This window comes from Calidris pugnax, unplaced genomic scaffold (assembly GCF_001431845.1).
Source record: "Calidris pugnax isolate Ruff unplaced genomic scaffold, ASM143184v1 scaffold42, whole genome shotgun sequence".
In the NCBI taxonomy this organism is placed as follows: Eukaryota; Metazoa; Chordata; class Aves; order Charadriiformes; family Scolopacidae; genus Calidris; species Calidris pugnax.
The window spans coordinates 7,961,215-7,977,584 of record NW_015090920.1 but is presented as its reverse complement, the minus strand read 5'-3'; the positions used below and the strand labels follow the sequence as shown (position 1 = coordinate 7,977,584).

General features: G+C 42.3%; 1 protein-coding gene across 2 annotated transcripts; it reads right to left on the bottom strand.

Moving 5' to 3' along the window:
• Nucleotides 1–245: 245 nt before the first annotated feature.
• On the bottom strand, nt 246–10,836 carry PCDH18 (protocadherin 18). 2 transcript variants are annotated; one of them, XM_014950072.1, is made up of 4 exons: nt 7,930–10,434; nt 6,811–6,899; nt 6,512–6,675; nt 246–1,819 (listed from the first exon to the last, which is right to left on the bottom strand). In XM_014950072.1, exons 1-4 carry the CDS (start codon nt 10,432–10,434, stop codon nt 1,146–1,148), a joined length of 3,432 nt encoding a protein of 1,143 aa, XP_014805558.1. In that variant the 3' UTR covers nt 246–1,145. The 2 variants fall into 2 exon arrangements, with proteins under 2 accessions (XP_014805558.1, XP_014805559.1); XM_014950073.1 differs by having other exon boundaries at nt 1,146–1,819; nt 6,811–6,896; nt 7,930–10,836.
• Between the last annotated feature and the right edge of the window lie 5,534 nt (nt 10,837–16,370).

Sequence of the window (16,370 nt, the reverse complement as noted above, 5' to 3'; positions counted from 1 at the left end):
AAGTAACATTCACTTTTATCTGAGAAATATTAGTTGTGGCACCCCCTCACTGGCGGTGGCCCCATGGTATAAATGACAGTTTTCATTGGGTTAGCTTCAGTAGAGGGAGAAACCCCCTGTGGAAGGATGGGATTCAGTGAGAGCCAGCATCCCTGCAGGATGGCTCTTTCCTAGGAAGTTCAAGTATCTCCATACTGCTTTGCAAATACAAGACAGACACACTTATAACAGAGGCAAAACATAGCTATAATAAGTTGCTTTCCTCAGAGATGCAACATTCCTTTTATTTGGGTGTAATTTACAAGGATAAAACAGTCAATTGCAATTCTTTTATTTACATAATTTGAAAATTCAGTTTGAGGTCAGAAATGCTGATTTTATTGCTGACTTTCAAGTATACACCGCTCACTTCAATGGGGTTTGCAGCGTAACAACAGCAGAACAAATTTACAGTTTTTTGCAGAGATAACATTGGAAGTCTCATCACTGAATTCCATGATTTGTTCACTTGGGAAAACGCTTGTAAAAGAGAGGAAGACCCCAGTCTGCAATAATCCAGTAATGAAAATGGGAAAATGAGTCTACAGATCAAAAGCATCAAAATAAAAAGGACATTTTAGGCTTCATGGGAGTTGACAACTCTTTATTATAAGAATGAAACATTGCAACAAGGTGTTGGATCATTTATTGAAACTAATGTTGCATAACTTTTTAGTGGTTTAAATTTGTATTTATAACATTTGAGAAATAATAAGGAGAAGTAATATCCCTCCATATTTTTTTTGCTTTTTAACATACCTGTGTGGCAAGAATGCTGGAAGTTTGACAAGGGTGGTACCATCTATATACATTTAGGAAAACATGCTTGCTGTGGGTGTACAAAAATAAAATTTATTTGTTAAATTACACATAAATATAAGGTACAAATGTATTTTTAAAATACAGATAAAGATAATCACACTTGCATTGTGTACATATGAAAATACAGTATTTTAATATTCAACATACACAGACACATTTATGATAAATGCAACTAGTTGGCAATGCCAGTTCTTCTCAGTCTGTTTTTTTGTTCTTCTTTTTTTTTTATTTTTTTTTCCTTTCCAGTTTTCCACAAACATGGAAAAAATAGGCTTTTGAAACAATTAGTTCTGCCGGACATCTTGCAGCAGCTTGTTGATTTCTGCCACCAGCTCACTGGCATCCATGAGTTCGTGTTTACCATCGCTGAGGTGGTTGAGCACGTTGTCGAAATCATCTTCTTCATAATTCTCTGGGATCTCCTCCATGGCTGGCAGCCATTTAGAGGAAGGCTGCGCGCTCGAGTGAGTCCCCAGGGTGGGCCCGCTGTTGGCAGGATTTTGGAAATGCGTGCTGGCTGCCCAGGCTGCCACCCCCTGCGGATAATTTACAGTTTTGGCTGGCAAATGTCCCTTCCTGCGCTCCAACGAGTTGGCGCGGTCCATCTCATTGCACTCCGTGTAGGCATCTAGCGAGGGAGGCAGCAGGCGCTGGAAGACGCTGCTCATTTCGGAGAGGAGAGAGGAGGTGCAGGTGTCCCCTGCCTCCTCCTCGCTCTGGCAGTCTTTACCAAACGTCGAAAAGCTCTTCTTCTTCTCGCTGGCATCCGCGGGCTGCGGATCTTCCTCGAGGCCCTGCTGCTGCTGCTGCTGCTGCAGCTGCTGCTGGGGGGACTGGAACTCCTCCCCAGGGATGAACATGTTACTTCTGTAATCGGAGGAGGGAGAGGGCAACGGTGGCATCCAGCACTGGTCAGAGTGCCCCAGAACCCTGCACTCCTCCGTGCACAGCCGCATCGCTGCAAGAGAGAAAAGAGGAGAGTGAGCATCCCCCACCTCCTGTCGCAGGTATCACTTGGATTTGCAGGGACCAACAGAAAGACTGAACTTCTCCAAAGATATTCAAATCTGGCATCTGGGTTCACTTTCTGGAGCACCTCTCCTATGAAGACAGGCTGAGATAGTTGGGGTTGTCCAGCCTGGAGAAGAGAAGGCTCCAGGGAGACCTTATAGTGGCATTCCAATATCTAAAGGGGATCTACAGGAGAAATGAGGGGTTGGAACTAGATGGTTTTTAAGGTCCCTTCCAACCCGAACCTTTCTATGATCCTGTGTGCAGGAAGGTAGCAAATGGAAATGGACTGGATCAAATCATACTTCCATTTCCAAATGGCCTCAAAAAATGACAATGATAAATGCAGATAAAAGACAGTAAGATGACCTCTTAACTACAGTTGAAGAACAACATGTAAATCCCAGGTGGAAAACTAGCACTTGCGACTTAAAGCCATTTGTTCCCTTTGTACAGTGCTGTTTCATAAAACAAATACAAACTAAAATTAAGATATTTCTACCTTCAAACATTTACTTAAGATTCAGTGGTCTTGCACATGCAATTAGAGAAGCATATACAAGTAATAAAGCAGGAATAAATGGAAAGGGAAATAAAGAAGAAAGAATAATAACGTGCAGAGGGACCTCCCTCTTCGTTATTATACCTCATTTTGATCTGACAATGAGATGTAACCTGAATACAAGGTGATCCACTGCCATATTACCTTTTTAACTGAATCTGTTAAATCTTAATCCAGTATCAGAACACCTAGGGCTTAATTCACACCCTGAACGACTCCAGTGTTTATATTAAGAGTTACTCTGAGGTGCCCCTGCAGCTTTGTCTCTCAGGTTGCTGGAGCCTGCTGGCTCAGACTTTGGCACAAGGGAGGCTCTAACCCCCAAGGTGGGCACCCAGGCCAGCCAAGAAGGCTGAAGAGCAGAAGACAGCTGAGCCACTCTTTCAGCTGCTTGGCTTTAGTGGTGTCTCTCTATTGGGAGAAGCAATATGATGGGGCAGAGTGGCTGCATCCCTGGGAGCTACACTGGTCTGAACTGGCCCACAGAGGTGCTCTGCAGGGGTCCTCTGCAAACACCTCTCCCACTGAAGCGGCCTGGGAAAGGTCCCTGGAAGCAGAGAAGAGCAAAGCCCTATTTGACAGACCTGCAGAGAGGGATGTGCCAGAGAGAGGCCAGATTTTCCTCTCCAAAGCGAACCAACTCTGTAAAATGCAAAGCCTCGGCTCAGGCTGGGTGCTGCCGGGGTGCCTGGCAGACCTGGTGGGACAGACCCAGGTGCTGCAGGGGCCACTAACTTCAATTTGAGTCACATGTTTTAAAATAAAGTTTTCAGAAATACCAAACTCTTTGCATTGCACATATTTTGACTCTAAGAAACTTTCACCCTATCTCTCTCCTATCAATTTATGGTTAGATTAGCCCATGCAGAATAGAGTTTCTTTTTCTTTCTCTTCCTATATTGAATACGTAAAATATTTGCAGTCATGCCCTGTAAGTTTTCCTCTCTTCCTCATCGTGTTTCCTATCTGGCTCTGGATCCACCCAGTTTATCAACAAATCTTTTTGCAATGTTGTAACCAGAACTGAACAAAGTATTGCCATTTAGGACGTACCAATGATTGATAAAGTCCTGCTCTCATACTGTCAGCGTTATCTATCTCTGAGCTTTACAAAGCCTATATTTTTTTTTGTTTTCCTAATGCCCTTTCCATTCCTATGAGCATAAACTTTCTCTGTGCCTTACAGGTGAGGGTATGAATTTCTTTAAGAACACAGGCTCAGGCTGCAGGCTGGACATCACACAAGCTATCGCAAATGGCCTGCTGATCCAGTGAGCTTCAAAAAACAAAAAAAACCTAGAAAAATATCAGTGCCTAAAGTTTTGATACGAGTGATTGAAATGTCTTCAAGTACTTTGTTCCCAGGTATGAAAAGCACATGTGTGCTGGTTAACAGAAAATGCCTAAGAGTTAGCAAGGAGAAGAGATATCTAAGTGATCCATGGTGCTTGGACCAGCTCTCAACTCATCCCAGAAGGTGAGGATTACTCTTCTAATTAAGCAGACTCCTGTAAATTAATGAGAGACTGCCAATGGCCTAGCATTTCATTAGTAGTGAGGGTTGTCTTATTGTGAGCTTTGTTACCGCTGTTATCAGGATTGGTTTTGGTGTAAAATAATGAATGCTGACATTCCTGATCATAAGATCAAAACATACTTGGAGGAAATTGAATGGTGTCACAGTCTGTCCTTAAACCAGCAATAAATCAAAAAAAGCCCAGATGCACAACAGCAATTTACTTTTTTTTTTTGTTCCCAGACCTTAAAGCTTCTTGGCCAGGATTTAAAAAGTGACAGAGAAAGAAACAAGTCTTTCAAGGACAGTTATTTAACTTTCTGATCATGTCATTTTTGAAGTTTCGAGGGACTGGCTCCATTCCTTTCCAGTTCCACCTTAAAGGGACAAATTGAAAGGATTTCTCACAGCATTTCGCCTGTGTCCAGACTGACAATGCAGAAACCTTTCAAAATGGAGAACAGGAAACCTTCAGGAAGTTTTCTTTTCCTTTTTTCACTTGTTTGGATTGCAGATCAGTTCAAGTCTGATCCGAACAAGTTCAGCATACTCATCTGATGGATTAAGACCATGCCTAGCAGCAAGTGGACATCTGGGTGAGATTAAATGCCAGTCCTGATAGCCCAACCCAGTTCCGGCTGCACTCAGCAGGCGTTTTCCTTACCGTGAATGCGATTAGCCGGGGACTTTTGGAAATCCTACCCTTTGGCTTCCTTCTTTAGAGACCCAATTGCAAGAACTGAAAACCAGTCGTAGGCATTTCAGCTAGCCAAGAAGGCAACTGCTCCTGCCTGCTGGCAGCCCCCCAGCTGCCCACCGGGAAGGGGGCAGCTCTTCTTGGCAGCCATGGGGCTGGATGCCACTGCAAACACCACTGCACTTGAAGTTGCCCTGGCAACTGAGAGCTCCAGCAGATCCCTCCCTGCCTCCTTACTAACCACAGGAGAGAATGAGACATGCCTCACGCTAGCTGGCAGGGGAATAAATAGTAGGAGCTGGGGGAGATGAGGATGAAAATGTATTAGGACTCCAGATTTAGGTTAAGGATCCTGAAAAAACAGCAACCTTTCAAGGTCTCTGGTTCTGAAACACTGGGTACACAAGACTAAATTGAGGAGGTAGGTGAATGCCTGGGAAGGCGATACAAGACCTAGTCTGGAGCAAAATATACAAAAAACAATTTAAAGTTAAAAAGTATGAGAATAAATTAGACTTTTGGGTTTTAGCGTAACAGCATATTTCTCAGGGTAAAACGGACCAAGATCAGCTACAATCCCCTCACTGGTGCTTTCTGTGGCAGCAGAAGGAAGAACCTGCAACTGCAGCTCCTCTCCTCCAGCCCTGGGCAATATGTGGGGGGTCACTGTAGGAGGGAATAAGTGCTGCACCGCCTCACAGAGCAATCTGCCCCTGGGTATAAAACAACTTTAAACTTTTTAAGTTTACACCCTTGGTTCAGTGAACCATACTGAAATTATTTAGCCCTGTCTGTTATACAGAGAAAACTGACTATGATCCAAAAAGAACAAGACCTAGGATACAACCAGTGGCTGTATAATTACTAAACTAATTACAAAAGTTTCATATCTGTACTTACTGTGATTTCCCATAGTTAGCCCTGTCTGTTATACAGAGAAAACTGATTATGAAATAAGAACAAGACCTAGGATACAGCTAGTGGCCGTATAATTACTAAAGTAAATACAAAAGTTTCATATCTGTACTTAGTGTGATTTCCCATAACCTCTTTAATTCAACTTATAACTGGGCATAAATTTAAAAGTGGTACTTCATACACAGAATACATACATATGTGTTTATCTTACTTTCACGTACCCTTTTCCAACTTTTTTTTCTTTTCTGCCCTCCATCCCTGAATTGTACCTCTTAAGCTCTTTCTTCCAGGGTTGCAAGACTTAAAATCACTGAATTGTACCTCTTAAGCTCTTTCTTCCAAGACTTAAAATCTGGGACATATTTATATCCTTCCCTTGGCGTTCAAGTTCATTTTTCAGTGGGAAAAAATACACCGGACATATTTATATCCTTCCCTTGGCGTTCATTTTTCAGTGGGAAAAAAATACACTTTTCTTTCTTGTCCATCCATATTTCTAGGACTGCTTTCACAATCCATTTCTGAACAGTAGAAGTTTGTATCACATGGATCAAACCCATTGTAGAAAATCTATCTCCCAAATTACAGTTCAGTGTATTTTTAACAAACCACGACTGCCTGGCCTTGCAAAAACATCCACCCAGTCATTAAAAGTCTAAGGACATGGAGCAGATCGTGCTTTTTGAGGGAATTTGGAGCCAGCTCATTATGTGAGCAATAGAAAAAAGTAGGCATTGCTCTGGGCAGATTTTCAGTTGTGTCTGAGGTTTCATTTCACTAGATATGTGAAGGCTTCAGCTCAATATTTATCGTGAAGCAGAGTAAAAAGGAAGGAAACACAGGACTTGAAAGCTAAAGAATTTTTGCTTTCTCAGTAGTAGCTTTATCAAAGTGACAGCCAGGCAGCACTGTAAATAAACTGTTTCGGCTTCCATTGTGCTCTTACCTGCAGGAATTCTCCCATCTGTGAGGAAAAGGTCACTGAATCCTTCCCCAAGAAGTCTGTCAATTGGAGACTCTCTCCCCAAATCATAATCACTGTCTCCAGCTTCACTATCACCCCGGCCACTGTCTTTCAAGCTGAATTTATCCATATCTTGTAGGGCATATCTGTAAAGAGAATTGCGGTGATTGCGGAATTAAATTATCTCATGTATATTACATTCCACTTTTGGATTAAAAATACATGTCTATATTTTCTGATACATGCACGTGCATATGTACCAGAACAGCCCACATCCTCACCTGTAGCTTCTGGAATACTTGTTTCCTCGAAAACTTGGCCTTGGTTGATACTGGCCCTGGTGAAGCATCGAGAGAAGCTGAGAAACCTGCTAAAGAAAAGGTGAAGAGACTGATTCCTTGAAATGAAAGCTCAAATTCCTACTTGTAAATCCATTCGTTCACTTCTCAGGTTTGTTTGTTGGGTGGTGGTTTTTTTTTTCTTTTAAATTTTAATTAAATCAAATTCCTGCACATACATAATGCAGTACAACAGACTATTTTGTAGTATAGTATCTGCCACAGGAAACATCTGAAGACTTTGTACAATGAGGAAATGCACTGCTGTTCATTAGCCTCTGAACTCATAATGATGAATTCATTAACAAGTAAAACAGGTAATTAAACAGAGGTGGAGTTTTGTTTTGTTTTAATAGATTAGAATTAATCCTTTACCATTCCAGGATCCTAATTAAAAAAAAAAAAAAAGTCATTGCTCTGTGTGTAAAGAGTCACAAGGACGTAGCTCTCTTTTAAGCCATTACACAGCATTTGCAGTAAAAACTGAGGTGGGCAGTCTCAAAGTTTGAGATCGAGCCTGCATATATCAGATACACTGTGATCATATGTTGTTACAACAGCTCTCCTTGAACTCTCTCAAGTGTTTAACCTTTCAGCTCTCCATCCCCATTAATGAAGGAATTTCCTGTATTGTTTCTGTATATAAATACTCTGGCACTCTTTCTTCAACAGAGCTACACAGAGGGAAAGGAAAGGCAAGGAAGAAAGAAAGAACAGTAAACCAGAGCAGAACACTGTCTATGGACACAGAGGGAAAGGAAAGGCAAGGAAGAAAAACAGTAAACCAGAGCAGAACACAGTCTATGATACACTCTGTTGTTTCAACCTTACAGGGAAGAACCAAGAAATAATTGTACCAGTAATAGATTTAAGCTGGTTCCCCATGGTCATGCAGTCAGCTGGTATTGGAGTAACACTGCAAAGCTGTGACATCTAGAGAGAGATCCATAACACGTTCTCACTGGGCACAGATGTAGTTGCCCATTGCTCTCACAGAGTACCTCCATGCTCCCAAGTGAATGCATGAATGAATGGATGTGCAAAACAAGGCATGGACCTTACCTCAACAGCTGGAGTAGCGTGGGTGAGTTCCAGGGAGAAATTTTCGGGCACGTGGTTAGAGGAGATTGTCACCAGGCTGTTCAGCGACTGGTGGCTGTGGTGGCTCTGCCGGCTGCCCATCTGTCCCCTTTCCAGGGTCGGAGATGACGATGGAGAAGCTCTGTGGTGAGACCTGATGGGTAACGTGCCATTAACCGTTGGCACTAGTGTAATGTCCCCTTTGTGGATCTGTCGCGAGGGTCTTTTTGGATGGTGCTGGTAGGTTGATTCTGCCACACGACAGTTGTAGGACCTGGTGTCCTTTTTCTCACGATTACATCTTGTAGCAAATATAACCATAATGACCAACAACACGGCACATATCGATCCTAAGGATATTATCGTTATCATGGAGACATCCAGGGAGGGCTGGCTTACTAAAGTTGCTTCTGTGCTTGAAAACGAATAAACATACTCAAAAACAGTACATTTCAGAAGCGCTTTAGTACTAAGCTGAGGACTGCCCTTATCCTGGACTATCACAAAAAACTCCCATTGTTTTGCTGGCACTGATTCAACACTCACATTGATAGAGATGTCACAGGTTTTGGGATCCATCACAAAGATGCTGTTTTCCTTGTCAGCTGCTATGGAGCAGCTGAGTTCAGAGTTCATACCAGAGTCTCTATCTGTAGCCCTTATCTTGGTGACGAGAAAGCCAATTCCAGCATCCTTAGGGATGGAGATTTCTGCTGTGCTGTTGCGTAGCGCTGGCCCCACGATGACAGGAGCGTTGTCGTTCTCGTCAATGATGGTTAACACAACCGTGGTATTGCTAACAAGCTGCTGACTCCCTCCATCTCTAGCTTGAACCATAAAGGCGATTTGATTCACTTCTTCATGATCAAAGGTTCGCAGGGCGTAGATCGCCCCGTTGGAGGGATCAATGGTCACGTAGGTGGTTATAGAACTCCCCAAAATATAGCTCTCCAAAATCGTGTAGGTCACCTGCCCGTTGTCGCCTAGATCTGGGTCTGTGGCTGTGACTGATGTGATATAAGCTCCCGGAGAGTTATTTTCCAAGATCACAACTTCATATCTGTTTGTCTGGAAGCGGGGTGGGTTGTCATTTTCATCACTGATTTGGACAGTAAAGTGTTTCACTGTGGAGAGACTTGGCGTTCCCTTGTCCTCCGCTATTACAGTCAAGCTGTATTCAGATCTCTTTTCCCTATCTAGAGTGGCATTAGTCAAGATTAAATAGTTATTTTCATAAGTCTTTTGAAGTTTAAAGTGGCCATGCCCATGGAGCTTGCAAACTATCTCTCCATTCACACCAGAGTCCTTGTCTTGCACTCTGACCAGGGCAACAAAAGTGTCCAGGGGTGACCCTTCAGAAATGTAAGCTACCTCTTCTTTCTCTGGGGACATCAGGTTTAAGTTAATTTCGGGTCTGTTATCATTCACATCCACAATTTTAATTATAATTTTGCAGTGGGCTGGAATAGAATTTGGCCCCAAATCTTGAGCCTGAGCATCAATTTCATAGGATTTGGTTACTTCATAGTCCACTTGCTTCAGGAGGGTCAGATGTCCCTTTTCTGAATCTATCTTAAAAGTCTCTATAATTTTGGCAGACACATGACTACTAAAAGAGTACACGACTTTACCATTAGCGCCCTCATCTGGATCGGTAGCATTGAGGTCTATGAGCAAAGTCCCAATTGGTGAATTCTCCAAGAGTTGGATAATATACGACTGCTGCTCGAAAACAGGGCTGTTGTCATTGGAATCAGAAATGCTGATTTTCAGGAGGGACGAGCCAGACCTCTGGGGCACCCCTTTATCTGAAGCAGTGAGTTGGAGTTCGTAACTCGACTTCAACTCCCGGTCCAGCTCTCTAACCACGATCAGCTCCGCGTACTTAGCGCCGTCAGTCCTGGTTCTCACCTCAATGCTAAAAAAATCATTGGCAGAGAGGGAGTAAGTGTGGAGGGAGTTGTCCCCTACATCTGGATCAAAAGCGCTGTCCAAGGGGATCCGGGTTCCTACAGCTGCACTCTCTGATATTTCGATAGGGATAAGAGCTCTGGAAAACTGAGGAGAGTTGTCATTAATGTCCAGCACTTCAACTTCGACATGGAAAAGCTGCAGATGTTCAGTGGGCAGCGTGATCACATCAAACTCTATGGAGCAGTTTAAGTTTTTCTGGCAGAGTTGTTCCCGGTCAATTTTAGCTCCTATGCTGATTTCTCCGTTATCCTCACGGACTACGAGCAAGGGAGAGTTCCCCCTCTGCATGGCTCGAAAACGAACCGAGGAAGGGTTAGGCATTTTTAATAAAACATCAGCTACATCCTCCGATAGTCTTGCAATTACTGATCCAACTCTCTGCTCCTCATAAATCCTGTATTTCAAATTCTTGCCCAGCACAGCCTTATTGAAAGATATTATCATCAGTGCAAAAATGAATATAAAGTGCATTTTACTGCCGATTCGGTGCATTTGTAAGTTTTTGCAATTCATTTCTCCAAAGCAAGTTAAAAAGCAATTATTTCGACTTCCTCCGGTACCTTAAACCCAGCGCTCATCTGGTCCTTTAAAACTTGAAAACGCCTTTTTTTTTTTTTAAGTCAGCCGAGTATTAATATCTTACCAGATCGGAAAAAAAATAATAAAAAAACCAACAAAACTTTTCTCCTTTTTTATACACACCGTGCCAGGACATCCAGATCGGATCTGTAGGCAATCCACGCTTTCTCATTTGATTCCCCTCTCTCTTTTCCAGGCTGAAACGTGTCCGGGCTGCCAGCTCCTCTCTCCCGCCGCCAGCATCCAGGGACCGCCGGTGGAAGCCAGCGGGATCCGCAGCCTCTCCTCCCCGCCGAGCTCCTCTCTCCTTCCCTCCTCCTCCTCCTCCTCTTCCTCCTCCTCCTCGCCGTCAGACTAAAAACCCCTCTCTCGCCGGCTCCAGCCTAAAATCCTCCGCAACTTGGCTCCAACTCCCCAAGACAAAGCTTTTTTTTTTTTTTTTTTTTTTTTTCCTTCCCTTGTGCTTCCTTAGGTGATTTTCATTCCTCCCCTTCCTGCCGGGGAAAAAAAACCCGCCTCATTTACATACTTTTAGGTTGCCTTGTTTAACTAAACTGGGATCTTTTTTGCTTAGTAAACGGGCTGGGGGTGATGTCTCTCTAACCGTGGCCTCAAGAGCCTCCTTCTTGCTGCTTGTTTACCCCTTCCCTGCTTTTCCTCAACATCTGTGCTCCTGCGAGATCTCCCCCCTTCCTTAAAAATCTCTCTCTCCTCCTTCCCAAGTCAGTAACATTTTGCACACTCCTGGCTTTCCCCTGGCTCCCTCTTGCAGCATTTCTGTCCTCAGCCCAGCTGCATTTGCCTGAACTTGGTTCTTCTGCATGTGCCTGTGTGCGATTGTCTCTCTCTGCCTGTGTTTCTCTGCTTTCTTTTTTTTTTTTTTTTTTTTGAAGTCAGCAATTTAGCAAGTACTGCACATTATTAACCAATTCAGAGCCCACTTCCCAGGGGGAATTTTTTCTCTTTTCCTTTTTTTTTTTGTTTTTTTTTTTTTTTTTTTTTTTTTGCTGTTCCAGTGGTTCTCCAGAAGGTCTTTTTCATCCTAGTTGAAAAAGCACTTCATGCTTCACCATGACAATTTGTGCTAAGTACACCTTCTACACGCCAAGCGTTTTAAAGAAGCCACAAGATAGATTAGGTGTTCGGCCAGTGGCAATTTCCTTGCCTCTCTGCTATTGCTGAACACTGTTTTCACATTTGCACTGAAACATTTGCACACACACAAATCATCTTATGGCTGAGTCCATGATGAATTGTGTGTACACTAGAAGTGCTATAGCTCATTACATGAGCTTCAGGCTGCACCCAGATCACAGGGGCTGAGATGTTCTCCTCACTTCAAAATGTATCTATTTATGATGCGATTTCTATTTCCTTATCTCTGCGTTTGCTTTTCAAGTTTATCATTTTAGCCACGGCCTCGCCGTGCTTTTCATTGTTTTTCTGCTAACTTTGTCCATTTGTTTGTTGGTGTTGCCCATAATCATACCATCACTCTCTTTTATTGCTCCTTCCTCTCTCTCATATTCCCTTCCATATCCAAACATGTAAAAAGTAAATCTCTGATTTTCCCAACTTACTCACTCTCAGCAGAACTCAGGCAAAGTCACTTAGAAGGTTTTTGCTGAAAAAGAAAGCAGAGGAGGCTCAGCGTGAACTCTCCTTCTTTTTAAGCATTCAAAAGCATTTTATAAGCCATTGTCTCTTTTTTTTTCACAAACCAGCGCCGTGTGGCAAATTGTGCAGAATAGAAATGCCCATAATGAATGTATTTAGTACTGGGTCACGCTGATGAACATTCTGCCCCCATGAATAATACTGTTTTACAAGTTTGCAGCCCTTTCAAATTGCTGATCTCCAAACCCTATAGGCAAACTAGAAAAGCTAACACAAGCAACTGGGACTTTAGAAACCCATAGCCATCTGGCCTAAATCTCTAACAATCCAAGCCAATAATTATATCAATTCAGGCTTTAGTGAACCCCTTTGCAAACACCAAAAGAGCAAAGAAAGGAATTAGTGGCCATTCTAAGTTCTGGTGGAGAGAATTCAAAGATAATCTAATTCCATTAGTTCATGGACAGCTTTTTTTGCAGCTCTGATAAATCTTCCTAAAACATTTTTCCAAAACACCAGTGTAAACTCTTTTCTGACGATAATTGGGGAAAGAGGTTCAATTAAATGCTGTTCTTAGTGTCAATAAAAAGTATTTTGTTGATAAAAGAAGTCACTGCCCCTTTACATGATGAGTACAGGAGATGAATAATTCATAGTAAAAATAATTTCACTGCTTAAAACCTAAAATATCTTATATTCCTCTAAAATGATAACACATTCTTCCAAGCAACTGTTTAGTACATTTAGATATGCAGAATTTGCTTTATGCAATTTTTATCACTTTCCAAATAGTAATTCCACTTCACTTCTGAGAGACATACTCTGTATATTAATAGATAGCAGGGGTACCTACAGATAGGAATTACAGCACCTCTTTTCTATTTTTCCCTGTTTAAATTTACTTTTAATTTTGCAACTTCACCAGCCAGGCTATATGTAATATCATCACTTAAGTCCACGCTGTCTTGCAACTAAGCATTTACACGTACAATGATGATGAAATGTGATTGGCACAAAGTCCTTATCTGAATTCTGAACTGATATAATGAAAAAGCCTGGATTTTCTTTTTTTTTTTTTTCTCATCTGACATTCCTTTGAACCTACAAGTGAGAAGGAACACATCTTGGGGTAGTTTGTTTAGATGCAGCAATATTCAAGCACCTGGTGCTTCTGGAAGTGCTACTTGTGCTGGGTGCTTACGAGCAGTCGCAGCAACCCCAAGGCTGATTCCTCCCTTACCCAGTGAAAGAGTTTTGTCTGAAAGTCTCTTAAACTCCGGTCCACCTTTGACATGGCAGACTTCCCTCACAAAGAAAAGGGAGAGTCCCACGTGCAGGCAGCAGACACTTCTTAGGGAGCCTGGCATTGTGAATGCTGTCAGGCACGTGAGTGGAGTGCTGCTCGGCTTCCTGGAGAGTGATCTCAGCTATTCCCACCTAACAGGGATCTCTTCACCCCAAGGTTCTTCTCAAAAGTTGTGTTCACGTTCCCCAGTGATGTACCTGAGGAAGGAACACAAACTGACTCCGAACAGCACTTCCATTTGCCTACAGTGCTACTTCAGAAACCACAGCTGCACAGCAGATTAATTAATTTTTCACTTAGCTGGAAGTAGGTTTATTTCTGTGGTCGATATACTTCGAACAGCACTTCCATTTGCCTACAGTGCTACTTCAGAAACCACAGCTGCACAGCAGATTAATTAATTTTTCACTTAGCTGGAAGTAGGTTTATTTCTGTGGTCGATATACTTTAAAGTCTGTCTTGTTTCTCTGAGGAGTTTTATTGAGCTCTCAAGCATATATTTTCTTCTAAAAGTTACTGATCCCCTAGATGCACGGTATATATGCAAAACTTAGGTGACAGAGAATTTTACTTTGATGAACTATTTTGAGAAATAGTCCCTCAGCAGGGACAGGGGAGAAAGAAAATAATTTTCTTAACAATGATAGAAGCACAGTGAAATTAGCACAGTGCCATTTGGTTCATTCCCCTCCCTGCACACACACAAAAATGAGGTTTTATTCACTCGCAGTATGATTTATTGCCTTATGTTGCATCATGTTACAAAATGTCATACGCACTATGCTCCAGTGCACAAGACATAGCAAGATAAAATTTGATTTGACACCTGTGTAATGAATGTGAAAGACAAGTCTTCCTAAGTCAGAAGTGTGTTTTAAAAGAATATTTCCATCACAATGAATGACAAAATTGGGGGGCTCCCTCTTCTCTTTCTCCCTCCTGTTCTCTTTCTTCCTCCCCTTCTCTTTTTTCCTCCCTCTTTCTCTGTCTCGCCCTCTCCCTCCATCCCTCTTCAACAGGCTTGTTTCCCAAAGCAAAACTAATGACAGAGCTCTCCCTGGTCTTTGTACTTTGCATTTCCATCTGTTGCAGCACGAGTGCAAAGCGAGTGAAGAGAATCCTTGTAGGCAAACAAGTGTCACCATTTTATACTCACTCTTGGACCCCACAAATGAGCTGATCGAAGGTCACTATGAGGCTGTTCAGTGGAATGGGTGAAAGGAGGGTGACATTTCAATCTGTTTTTTTGAGCATACACTGGTATTAGAGAACTCAACACAAATTAATGCTGTATTTGTCCAATCTACTAACTATCAATCATGCTTATACCCGATACCTTTTTCAGAAGTGAGGTGCATCAGAGGCTGGATTACCTTCAGAGATATTAAAGGCAGAATGGGCCATTGGATTATCAATATAATCTCTGCATCACAGTCTTCTTAATTAAGCCCAAATACATTAGGTATTTAGAATCTGTGGAATACTAAACCCCAGGCAGGCATCAGTTACCTGTTTCATCGGAAAAGGCAGGGAATTGATGATCTAAAATGGGGTCAGAGGATCCTGGCAGGCGAATCAGAAAAGCAAAGAATCCACTTGATACTATCAATCCTGACCTTCCCAAAACCTATATCTTAACTATATGCCCACATACCTATACCTTAGGGTAATCCTGCTGGAGATACGCTGCCTAAGAGCTTCTGTTCCCAGTCCGAGCGCTGCCCCACTCTGTCACCTCAGAGAACATCGGGAAACATTCAGCAAAGGTAGTAGCTGTTCCAGGAAAAAGTATCTTCCTGCCCCAACAAATGGCCAGTCGAAGCCCTGGAATGCAAGGCCAGGTACCTAGAAATAGGAATAAACAGAGAAATTTAGTTCAGAGCCCTGATCTATAATTTTCACTTTTTCAGCTTGCTTAAAAAAACCACCTGATCATTCATTAAAATACATCAAACTCCAAAAGTCTATTCACCTGCTGATGGGTGAGAAATTTTTTTTTGATAAGTGAGTTCAAAATTAGATTTTACATTATCATCAATCATCGTGGCAAAGGGCAGGGGATCAGATTTTCTGCTACATGAGTAAATTTCCATGGCAGTTTTGCAATGCAGCATTGTGTATATAAATAGCGAGTTAAACCCCCACATGTTCCACGCATGGTAAGTACTGTACCTAGATATTCGCTCTCTTTCCGAACCAATAAAACATTTATCTCTCAAAGTTTTACCAAGTGCAAAAGAGAAAAATGCTTAAGACTTACGGTTTACTAAATCTCTATTAAAAGCAAATGTCTGTAATGTATCACTGGATCCTTTTGAATTATTTTGAGGCTTAGTTAATATGGCAGAGTATATAATGGAAATTCCATTGTTTGATCACTCTGCTGCGTTTGTCATTTCGTTTAGTTATTTCCTTGTAAAGCATGAAGTAGAATATCTCTATTAGATAGCTGTTTACCCAAAATTGCCTTTAAGAGCAATATATATCCACTCCAGCAAAATGAAGTTTTGAGTATTACATGTGCTTGGCATGAAAGGCACCTGACAAAATGGTGGCACACTTCTTTCCCACCACACCTAAGCCAACAAGGGTCACGCTATGTGGCCTTTTTCCACGTTCTCACAAAGCCACCTAAAACCAACAGTGGGTCCCGTTGTGTCCAGCTGTAGCTGCCCATTTCCTAATGCATCATCTTCTCTTCTGTCCACCTCTATCACTGCAAATACAAATAATAAGGAGAGCCAGATGCTTCAGAGGATGGTGGCTATAACCACCGTTCATAACTTTGTTCATGCAAAGGGGAACTCAAGGAACAGAGATGCTCTGTCACCTCCTGTCCCCTAATGATGCGGGCTCTGTAGGGCTGCAGTGGTCACCAGTGCCATCAGACACCCCAGACCACTTTTTCCCCATAGGAAAAGCTCTAGCAACCTCCATGGCTCTGGAT

Bases quoted from the DNA above. Each gene is read 5' to 3' on its own strand.
- PCDH18 (XM_014950072.1), bottom strand. From the start codon at position 10,434: ATGAATTGCAAAAACTTACAAATGCACCGAATCGGCAGTAAAATGCAC. The intron at 6,900-7,929 runs GTAAGGTCCATG...CCTTTTCTTTAG, and splicing joins ACGCTACTCCAGCTGTTGAG to CAGGTTTCTCAGCTTCTCTC. The intron at 1,820-6,511 runs GTAAGAGCACAA...TCTCTCTTGCAG, and splicing joins AGATGGGAGAATTCCTGCAG to CGATGCGGCTGTGCACGGAG.